The 11,036-nt window shown below is 42.4% G+C and overlaps 1 protein-coding gene across 2 annotated transcripts; it reads right to left on the bottom strand.

Annotated features, from left to right (window-relative positions):
* Positions 1-291: 291 nt before the first annotated feature.
* On the bottom strand, positions 292-10,129 carry lancl1 (LanC antibiotic synthetase component C-like 1 (bacterial)). Of its 2 annotated transcripts, none has more exons than XM_085399588.1 (10): positions 10,018-10,087; positions 9,549-9,695; positions 9,342-9,459; positions 8,138-8,348; positions 7,157-7,304; positions 6,863-7,009; positions 6,275-6,457; positions 3,905-4,081; positions 3,052-3,124; positions 292-1,028 (listed from the first exon to the last, which is right to left on the bottom strand). In XM_085399588.1, the coding sequence occupies exons 2-10, from the start codon at positions 9,633-9,635 to the stop codon at positions 952-954; spliced, it is 1,221 nt and encodes a 406-aa protein (XP_085255714.1). In that variant the 5' UTR covers positions 9,636-9,695; positions 10,018-10,087; the 3' UTR covers positions 292-951. The 2 variants fall into 2 exon arrangements, with proteins under 2 accessions (XP_085255714.1, XP_085255713.1); XM_085399587.1 differs by having other exon boundaries at positions 293-1,028; positions 10,026-10,129.
* Positions 10,130-11,036: the final 907 nt, after the last annotated feature.

Below are 11,036 nucleotides of genomic sequence, written 5' to 3'. Positions count from 1 at the left end.
CCTGGACAGATGAGCTCTATTTTTACTCTCATTCCCACTGGTGGTATTGAGTTTCTCCTACGCTGCGTTTGCTCTGCGAAGACTGAGGTCTCAAGACTCCCTGGTACAGTAGCCACCTCCCCCTTCACCACCTCCTCCTACCAAGCTGGCCGTGGGTCATAAAGAAGCTCTGGCAGGGAGCTTAAAAAAGAGAGATGGCATTGTGTTGCTGCTTGGTACATGAGCCTTATATGGAAAAGACTGGATTAGATGAGCTAATGGTCCCACAGAGGAAGAAAAAGAGAAAATTCAACTCATTGCAATACAATATTTATCACTTAAAGCCAGTTTAAACCCAAACTTTGCTTGCATACACCAAATGATAATGAAAAAAAAAAAAAAACATCTGATGAGATATAAATACACTGCTAATGAAGTCACCACTGAGTGAACTTTGTGGCTCTCTGCTGCCCCTCTGTGCTTTTTCTTCACCGCTGCACAACATCGACAAACTAGGCAGCTGCGTTACGTCTGGTGCAACGCAACGGAGCATTGCACCAGACATTTCTACACCCAAAAAAGACAACAGAAAACAAAAGCATTTAAACTTACAGAGAGCAGACAGATATATACAGCTAAGTGCTAAAAAAAAATTACAGTCAGCTTTCCCATGTTTTCATTTTAAAATTAGTTCCCTTCCTTTTAGTTCACAGAGCAGGAGTTGCTGGGGCATGCTAGGGAAGCTCACAACCTTGACACGTTTCCAAAACATTAAAATGTATTGTATTGTTAATAACACATGACGTTTCCAGGTGGGAAAAGCAGGAAAAACATGGCACAATGTCTGAATGTTGAATTAAAAGCCAGCCGTCATGACTGCGGTGCCCATGTGTGACAAAGAGCAGAGCGGTGTGGGTCTTCTTATTCAATGATTTCCAGTGTGGGTCTGGGATCATTACCCGCAGACACTTTCTACACCTCAAAGGCCGGGAAGCGGGCGCTCATTGGATGCAGAAGGTCAGCCAGGAAGTAGATGGTTCCTGCCATGCCTGATAAGAAGAAGGGACACTGTTTAGTTAGTTTAGTTTCCGTAGATACACGACCAATAATATGGCCTCCCCAGTCAGCTAGCTGTGGTCTCATGCATGTATCACTTATTCCTATCAGATGAATTATATACTTTACTTATGAGTCATTATGGGTTTTTTTATACAGTTATATTTGAATGATTACCAAAGCAGGACTTTGAATCGTCTCTAAAACAGACTACCCAGACAGCTGGAGCTGACTGCTGTTGCTAGAGACTGAACTGAACCTCTCCACCACGTTTCTGCTGTTGGGGCAGAAATCCAAAGACTGAAGATTCTGGTATTTTATTTATATGTTTCTCTAATAAAAACACATTCGTCTGTGTGTTGTACACAAATATAACTATAGCATTATCTCATAATTTAATATTGCAGTGGATACATCCACTACCACTGAAAACTGACCTTGGTAAGGCAGCTTATCAGTTTTCTACATTCACTTAGTAACAGAGAATCAGTTTGGTTGATGTAATTATTAGAAAGCTGATATTTGTACCCTTTTTGTTAAACCTGCAACCCTGGCTGCTTTAACACTGCACTGCAGAAAGTATTCACTCACCCATTCAAAATCAGGTGTTCCAAAAGTTTCCATGGCAACAGGTGTATAAAATCAAACACCTAGGCCTGCAGACTGCTTCTAGCAGCTCAGTGACTTCCAGAGTGGTACTGTGATAAGATGGCATGTGTGCAACAAGTCCAGTCGTGAAAGTTCCTCACTACTAAATATTCCACAGTCAGCTGTTAGTGGGATTATAGCAAAATGGAAGCAATTGGGAATGCTAACAACTCAGACATCGAGTGGTAGATGGTAGAGTGCGTTGAAGTGGATGGTGCGCAGAGGTCACCAACGTTTTGCACAGTCAATCGCTACAGACCTCCAAACTTCATGTGGCTTCTGATTAGTTCAAGAACAGTATGGAGAGAGCTTTATGGAATTGGTTTCCACGCTGAGACGTGTTCTCTGGAGTGACGAATCACACTTCTCCATCCACTCTTGGTTGGGCGGTTGCCAGGGGAATGGTACTCCATGAACTTCACTGTGCCAAGTGTAAAGTTTGGTGGAGGGGGGGCCAAGGTGTGGGCTTGTCTTTCAGAAGTTGAGCTTGGCCCCTTGGTTCCCATAAAAAGAAATCTTAATGCTTCAGACTACAAAGACATTTTGACCATGTCATGCTCCTAACTTTGTGGGAACAATTTGGGGATGGACCCTTCCTGTTCCAACGTGACTGCACACCAGTGAACAAAGCAAGGTCCATAAAGACATGGATGTGCACGTTTGGTGTGGAAGAAGTTGACTGGCCTTCACAGAGTGCTGACCTTAACCCGACAGAACAGCTTTGGGATGAATTAGAGCGGAGACTGTGAGCCAGGCCTTCTAGTCCAACATCAGTGTCTGACCTCACAAATGTGCTTCTGGAAGAACGGTCAGTAATTCCCATAAACACTCCTAAACCTGTGGAAAGACTTCCAGGAAGAGTTGAAACTGTTATAGCTGCGAAAGCATGATCTGACATCATATTAAACCCGATGGGTTAAGAATGGGATGTCGCTCAAGTTCATGTGTTTGTGAAGGCAGACGAGTGAATACTTCTGGCAGTACATTGTGCATTTATGTGTGAGGGACAGATGAACATGTGTGAAGCAGCTGGCTGTGATTACAAGTTCATATTTCTTACCACAGAAGCCAATTTAGCTCCTTTCAAAATAATCTTATTCAATTTCCACTGCACTACTCCTGTAATCTCACAGCATGACTCATTTATTTGCACTTGTAATTCTTACTACAATGTAAGCCATGCCTGCAACCTGGCAACAGCAAGTCTTAAATATCTAACAATGTACCAAACCCAGAAAAATGGCATCACTAAAAATGTAGTGCTTAGTTTACCTTGTAATCTGTGACACATGTAACAAAAACTTAAAAAATGCCCTTTTGTGCATAACATGATATTTTTGGAAGGTTGGATCTGCCATTATGCATTACCTTCAAAGAGAGAGAAGGGAGTGTCTGGTGTCCGACATCCATGTTTGCCGTAGTTCATACACCAGTCTGCAAACTGCAGCGAAAGAGAAAGTAATGTTACAACAGTAATGACACTGGACCGCTGATCCGTCTCCGGAGAACAGCGAGCAAATGTCAACAAGTCCTAAAAATCGGGCCCTTCTCTGTGAAATCCGAGCATCTGTCGATGTATCGGATTACGACCACAATGTTGTGCTTGGAGGCAGGCAACACATCTGAAGAGTCTATTTCCATCTATGAATAGATTCATATTAATGAAAGCACATGTGGAACTCTCACCATCTGGAGTGCATCCAAGACCAGCTCGCTAGCGGCTAGCGAGCCACGCTTTGACGCCAACTCGCACAGACAGCGACCGACCTGCTGTCAATAAACATAAAAGGCCCTGCCTCTCACATGCCCATCGTTTCTGGAATAATTTTCAATTTTAGGGCTGGCGAGTGACCAACTACGTTCTGATTGGTTAAGCTTTGAACTGAAGTTCAATATGACTTTTGCGTCTCACATCAAAGTCGTTGAGCGTCGAGGGAGGACGCGACAGAGACTCAAAAATGGAATTATCAAAGGACTTCTCGTGGCTTTCTACAAACACATTAAAATTTCAGGGATAAAAAACGTCCTGCTCTTATGAGGAACCCCTAGTCATAACTCTACAGCGTCAGACAGTGGAGGCATTAATCAAGCCTTTGGACACTAATTATGATGGATGCACTGCTGGTGCGACGCAATTAATATTTGCGGTTATTTGATCAGACGACTGGCCGCTGCAGCCCAGGAGTGATTACATTATTAAAGAGCTTTTATGTCCTCTCACCATGCAGGCTCTGTACAGGTGCTTCGGATCCTGCGTATGCCGGTACAACGCCAAGAAAGTGTAGGCGTTACCAGCCGCGCCGTGGCACAGGCCGTAGCCCTTTTTCAGCAGGCCGTACCACCACACCACCTCCCCGCACTGCAGAGCGTCGCCCAGGTACTGAGGAACTCTGAAAGCCTGGAATGAGGGACATGTCATCATCTTAACTGTGATAAGCATAAAGCAGATCTTGATTTCTGTGAGATCTGAATTAAAAAAAACCTCCAAGTTAAAAAGAGAACCTCAGCGGTACTGTATAAACGATACCCTCTGTCTCATGTAGCACGATAAGTTAAGAAATACTACAAATAAACTGTTCTGTGGATATGTTCTGTGAGGACTGTTTGTCCTTTAAATGTCATTCATTGGCAATATTATTCAATTTAGACAGAAAAGGGAGAATTTTATGAGATTAAAACATGACTCTACTTCACCACAAGATGGCACTATGAGTCTTTCGATGACCCCTGTGTTTCTCAGACAGTGGTTTTTAACAAAGTACCCCACAGAACCCCTTTAATTTGTCAGTTAGGCTTAGCTAACTGTTTATAACCATCCATAAGTAACAACTTATTTCAACCCTTTACCCGCAGCTTTTAGTGACTATTCCAGTTAACAGCTGCCCACAATGTTTAGTGACTGGTTTGAATAGAATAGAATAGAATAGCCTTTATTGTCATTGTACAGAGTACAACGAAATTGGAGTGCCACTCCCTTGGTGCAAGTTTCAATAATAAATATAAATGTAAAATATAAAAAGTACAAAAAAACAATCGTAAGTACTCAAACAATAGTATGTACAATATATACAGGATAGCAGCATTAATATAATGACAGTATGACAGGTGAACTGCTTATCCACCAGTTCACCTAGCTAAAGTACTGTGCAAAAGTCTTGAGCCACCCCTCATTTCATTATATGTTGCTAGGAAATCTGGAAATAGGTGCCGACAAGGAGCAAAATATAATGAGCTGAAAGATGGCTCAAAACTTTTGCACAGTTATGCATTTTAACTATTTAATTTTATGGACAGTTAACAAAAATATTAATGCAGTTTAATCTTTAAATTCATACTTACAGCTAACACATTGTGGGGATTAGAGAAATATTTTTGCTGCTATTGTTAATAATCATCATCATTACCATTGCATTAATAATTAATATTGATATTGTATTCAGATGTTTAAACATATTGGTACCCAATTAGCCTTTATTACAGGTGCAGCTATAACCACTTTAAACTGTTGAGTTAAATCAATAATCTTAAATGCTTTTGAATGCTTGTTATAATCTTAAATGTGTATGTGCTGATTCTGTTGGGTTATAAAAGAAAGGCCTAACTCTGAGTACACTCTGTGCCAAAGTAGACAGGAAGCGCAGGCTTTTGCAGAGTGTGCTTGTGAAAGTGGAACTAAAGCAGAGTCTAAGTGTAAGTTACTTTGAGGAGCTGTTGGGAGGATGCTATTTGAATAACCAGGTTATTCATTATTGTCTTTTATACATTTATATCTTTTGATTAAGCTTTTAGTAGAAGTTCTTGATTAAAACATTTATTCAACATATTACAAATATAGTTTCAGTTAGGTTATTATGCACATGAGAATTGGCCTCTCTTCTCATAAGACAAAGTTCGTGTGAGGTCGAGCCACACACGCACACACACACACACACACGTACACATACACACACTTACACAGCAGTTAGACTCAGGGGTAGGTGAAGGTTCAAATAATATTTTGTAAAAGCTTGCAACTGCAAAATTGTGCCTGCAAAAGAACAGTTTGTTGCAGAATGTGTGCCTGATGTTCCAGACGATAAGCGAGCGTCCGGCAGCGACAGGAAGACACCTGGGATGGAGACAAGGCGATGTTGTTTTGCAAACTGTGTTAAAAGTCATTGTGGTTTTGATTTGACGTATGCATATATTGTATCTGCTTAACGCATGAGGGGGCGTTATAAATTTCCCTGATGGTATAAAAACAACTGATTGTGTATTGTTCGAGAGAGATCGATGCTGATTGTGTAACAGTGTTCATGTCTCCACGCGTGTTCAGTAAAATCATCGTTTGACTCCACCCGGCTGGATCAGTGTTGTTATTTTGGAATTCCTCCTGTATCCCTCCTCAATATTTGAACCCTAACAACATCCATACAACTGCACTTTTATGCATTACTTTTAGCCAACTGCTGACTTTTCTGCTTAACACTGTTCCGGTGAACAGACTAACTAAATGCAGTTTCATGTAGGACCTGGTACACAAACAGACTGAACAGACTCACTGTTTCTTTCTGCAAATGAGTAATCAAATTTTCAAGCTCTCAGTCTTTACCTTGTAGGCCTGCAGGAGCATGTACACGACCCCCGGAGATCCGTGGCACCAGTGCACCAGCAGGTCTCGATCGTCCCCCATGCAGGGAGGGTAGTTTCCCGAGGGGAACTTAAGACGGCAGACGTGGTCGACGCTGGGTTTCACCAGCCTGTGCACGAGCTCCTCCGAGAACACAAAGCCAGGCTGTGAAGGAGGGGTAAGATCAAGTTCAGCGGAGGGAAAAAAAGGTGACAGGTGGCAACTTTGGTAGAGCGTGAGGTACCCTGGAAACAGACAGATTAGCTTCTGCACAAGAGCACTTATTAGAAAGTTAACTTTGGAGCTAGCATAATTAACTTTTTAGATGGCATAACAAATATTTGCAGGCTTGGCTTCTTAAACGAGGAGAGGGATTTGTATGTTTTCTTTGATTCTTAGAACTGAAAATTTAATAACTTCAGCTTTCAGAGTTCTTGGTGCAGCCATAGATCCCTTCGAATGAAAGTGCATACACCGAATTACTGCAAAACCACAGAAAATTATTTCCCATACGGCCTGCACAAGCACAAGACTACTCCACTTGCATCTAAAACCAGGATCCTGTTCCACCTGCATGAGGAAGTAGTAGATGCCAGCCAGGCCGTGGGCGGCCCCCACATACTGCTCCTGGTACCACTCGTACATCAGGGGGCTCTGGTTCTGGACCCGGAACTTCCTACTGAGGTGCTCACCCGATTCCAGCACAGCCTGGGTGATCTGCGGAAAGAAGCAAAAATATAAATTAGTGGAGATAAATGAGAGAAAATGGTTTAAACCTAGAGGTTTCTATGGCAACTGTCGCTCTCACAAAGAAAATACAACAAAATAAAAAACTTTGGACTGAGCGCACTGTTTCTGAATCACCTGTTGGATGTATCCATCTGGAATCCTGTCTTTTCCAAGCTGCTGGTTGATGAAGACCAGTGAGTAGAGGTAGCCCACCCGCCCATACAGCAGCTCGTCTGGCAGCCCGCCCGAACCCTTCACCACCGTCTGGTGGTACTGCATCAGCCTGGTGGAGAGGCACAGGAAGTTTGTGACAGATTTTTTGCACCACTGAACCACATCTTAAAATAGACCTTCTATTTATGACGACCTATAAGCGCGTACAATTAATTATATCATAAATGCGATTCCTGCTCCGGCAGTTAAATGAACTAGATCCGGACCATTAAGCTGGAAATTAAACTGGTCCAATCAGCTCCATTCGAGTGCATTTGATTCATACTGCAGATACTTAATAAAGCTGTAATAGCCTCAATAATACTAAGTGCAGTTGTATTGAAGAAAACATGCTGGCACGCAACACAATGATGTAGGCTATACAAACTGCATATTTTAATGGCTACGGAGGGGGGGGGGGGGGGGGGGGGTCTAAATTATTAACAGGGACAAAATGTTTCTTTTTGCAGCTCACAGGCTCAGACTGGTGCTCTATGTGTTTCACAACATCATGGAGGAGATCCCCACAGAGGCAGACGTGCCTCTAACCTGTAACAGAAGACTCTCAAGGAGAAGTCTTTCACAGGAGGTGAGGTTTTGCAGGGAAACAATGCTGCAAATGTGAGTGCTAAAGAGCGTTTCAGTAACAGTGGAGTGACGTTACACAGCAAATCCATAAAATAAAAAGCCTTTTTCAGTATTTTCTTTAGTGCATTTGACATTTTTTGGGCCAGGAAAACTATCGCCTGTCAAACAGGAGAAGAAATCTGGCATCAAAACACATTTTCCTAAAGAGAAACCTCCCAAGAAAGGAGAAAACTGCTGCAGACACAGTGGTGGTTACGTAGTACACTTTAATGTACACCTAAATTCATTACTTATACCGACTTATATGAGGCTGACCTGTTGATGCACTCGTCGCTCTCTTGCACTCTCTGAAGGCGATAGAAGACGACAGCAGCCACGGCCAGCGGCCCCGCATCCCCACACAGGAAGGTGACGTCATGGCGCCGGGTCAGGCACTTGAGGCTCTGGGTGACATGCTCGAGAGCTTTGTGAAGGAACGAGGGCTCCCTGAACACATCATGGAGGTGCAGATAGAGCAGGGCGATGCCTTTTAAGACACAATGTTGAAAGTTTGGAAAGCGCCCCAAAATTTTTTCTTAATTTAAAGGTATACTGTATCTTGCAATTAGATGCTAGTAGATTTCAGTCAACTGAGTTTTGTTTTCTTAGCCCTCCCATTTCAATTGCATAATCCTAGCTACCATCGCTGCTTTAGGACAAACAACTCTGGCTGCCATTTATTTGTACTGAATGTATTTGTACTGTTTACCTCAGCTGTCAATGCTATTCAAGACGAAGAACAAGTGTCCACCTTTATTTACTCTGAGAGGCTGTAAAAGTCTAATATGAGTCCATGAGTCCATTAAGCCCCCTTCTGTCTAATGACAGTGATACTGAGGTGAGTTGTTGAGGATATCCTGAACTTTTCCAAGCACTGCTGTTTTTGCTGCTGTTAGCCTCTGCTAGCTGCTGTTAGCAAGCCTTACCAAAATGTTCTTTGAAGCAGCTCTAACATTGTTGTACCTGGACACTTAAACAACTCTTATAAAACTACTGTTTATTGGAGACAAAGTATGATTTTTAGGACACTCAAGCCTAACATTAGCTGGCTTAATGTTGGCTTAGCAAGAAGGTCCAGGGTTTGAATCCACCATCTGGCCGGAGACTTTCTGTGTGGAGTTTGGATGTTCTCTCTGTGTATGCGTGGTCAAAAGACAAGACTGCCCACAGTCCAAAGACATGCAGTTAGTGGAGTTAAGTTAGTGGAGGTTAAAGGTTATGCTAAATGGCACCACGGCACTCGCTCATATGTATTATTAATTAATTAATTAATTACGTTTAGAAGAAGGTATCAGTCTGTTGGAAGACATAATTACACAATAATTCATGTTCATTAGTAGTCCACATAAAAAAAAGAAGGTCTCACTGAAGTAAAGCTGCATACAGGTAAACGGCAGAACAGTCTCACAGCATGTGCACAGTTACGTGCATTTCCCTGCTACTTGACTTATTTATCCCAGCTGTGTAATGCTATCATCACCTGCCCAGCCAGTGTAAGCAGTGCAGTCTCTGGGATCAGCAGACCTAAGCCCATTCTCCATGACACCTAACAGCTCGCTGATCTTGCTGCTCAGCCGCTGGGCAAACTCTGGTGTGAGCTAAGGGTTTAAAAAAATACAAAACAAAAACTGTAAATATCATGGTGGACATGAAAGACATGCTCGCACACTTCTTTTTAATGCATTACCTTTCCCTGAAAGTCAAAAAACGCCTGTGTGGATGCGAGGCTCCCATCATAGTCGGGGTAGGGATTCTTCAAGGCTCTTGTGTCCATTTTCAGAGCCTTGTTACTGCTGCTGCGCTGTTTTTTATTTTATCTGGGTCAGAAAATAATCTGCAGGGAAAAGAGGCAATGTAAAAGCCGCAAGAAGCACAGACGAAGATCGTGTAATAGAAGCAAGACTAAAAATAGCAAATTATCGATCCTGTAACATAGAATATAAAACAACACGGAGCATCGAGCCTGCTAGGCAGAGCTCCACACCCCCACACACCAACTCATGACAGCTAAGCTCAACTACGCTGCTTCTGATTACGCAGCTGAAGCTAGCTGCTAACATTAGCCGCTAGCTGCAAGGTTATGTTGTTATAAAGTAATGAACGACTTTATACCTTCAAATTATGACAGGGTGAGAAAATAAAATAGAAATTTGCACCTTGGTACCTTTGCAAGCGCTGCACTGTTGGTGTTTACTCTTCTTTGTCTTCACTTTTAGCTGACGGTACATCCGCACTGCTTTGCTCACTACTGACACCTCCTGCGGCAGGAGTGGTACTGCAGCTCAGAAACTCAGGGACGTCAAACTCATTTTGTATCGTGGCGTGAGCCACCTACACAGCGCAGTTTGATCTGAAGTGTGCCAGAAACTCCCCTTTCTGTCAGTGTACATGAGGTTAAGTACACATATAATCCCGGAGATATCTTAATATACGAAAAAGAAGTGCAGTTTCAACTCAGTTTCTCAGTTTTTCAACTGATAAAGCTGATCTACTCTATCAGCATGACTCTTTGGGCTTAAATTGTATGAAAGAAATTTGTAAAATTACAAAAAGAAGAAGAAGAAAGCCTCTGGTTGCTCATTGCCTAGACTGTCCTGTAAATATAAAAATATTTTTGTTGATTCATTGAAAATGTCCTACTTTTTAAACAGTCTAAAACAGGACTACCAACACTAACAAGGACACTAGCAATAAGCAGAACTAGAAAAAGATGAATCAGGAGGAATAAGGAGGGAGAAATGGTCTCTTCCTGTAACACCATTACCCTTCTGGGGGTTGTGTTGTTGCCTGTCCAGTGCACCAGCTGTCAGATTCATTTTCACCAAAGCTGCTGAAATTGGTTCACAACACTGTGCACTTCCTAACTGGACACACTGAGATCCCTGGAGTTCTTGTGCAGTTTAAATGTACCATAATCCTAGGAGGATCTAACATGCCATGGTGCGTTTATTAAAGGAAAATGATACAGTGAGTTGTGCAGCCTACTTCCACTCCTCGCTTTTAGTTTTAATTACCTCTGCTAAGCTGTGTCCCAGTGCCATTAGATAGTTTAACTTCACCATGAATTAAGTGGTGATTTATGGCCTGATAAACATCCGCAGTCAGAAAACTGCACCAACAACCTTATTTAGGAGTTTAGAGTGACTGTCACACAGGTGTCTAATCCCAGGCATTT

The sequence above is a fragment of the Rhamphochromis longiceps genome, linkage group LG23, assembly GCF_057381845.1.
Source record: "Rhamphochromis longiceps isolate RC_006_pf linkage group LG23, R_longiceps_female_GT1.1, whole genome shotgun sequence".
Lineage (NCBI taxonomy): Eukaryota > Metazoa > Chordata > Actinopteri > Cichliformes > Cichlidae > Rhamphochromis > Rhamphochromis longiceps.
This window is presented reverse-complemented; position numbering and strand designations above follow the sequence as displayed.

Coding starts and splice junctions, on each gene's coding strand:
- lancl1 (XM_085399587.1), bottom strand. CDS start 9,635: ATGGACACAAGAGCCTTGAAGAATCCCTACCCCGACTATGATGGGAGC. Junction 9,460..9,548: donor TTTTTGACTTTCAGGGAAAG/GTAATGCATTAA, acceptor TTAAACCCTTAG/CTCACACCAGAGTTTGCCCA. Junction 8,349..9,341: donor TGCTTACACTGGCTGGGCAG/GTGATGATAGCA, acceptor GTGTCTTAAAAG/GCATCGCCCTGCTCTATCTG.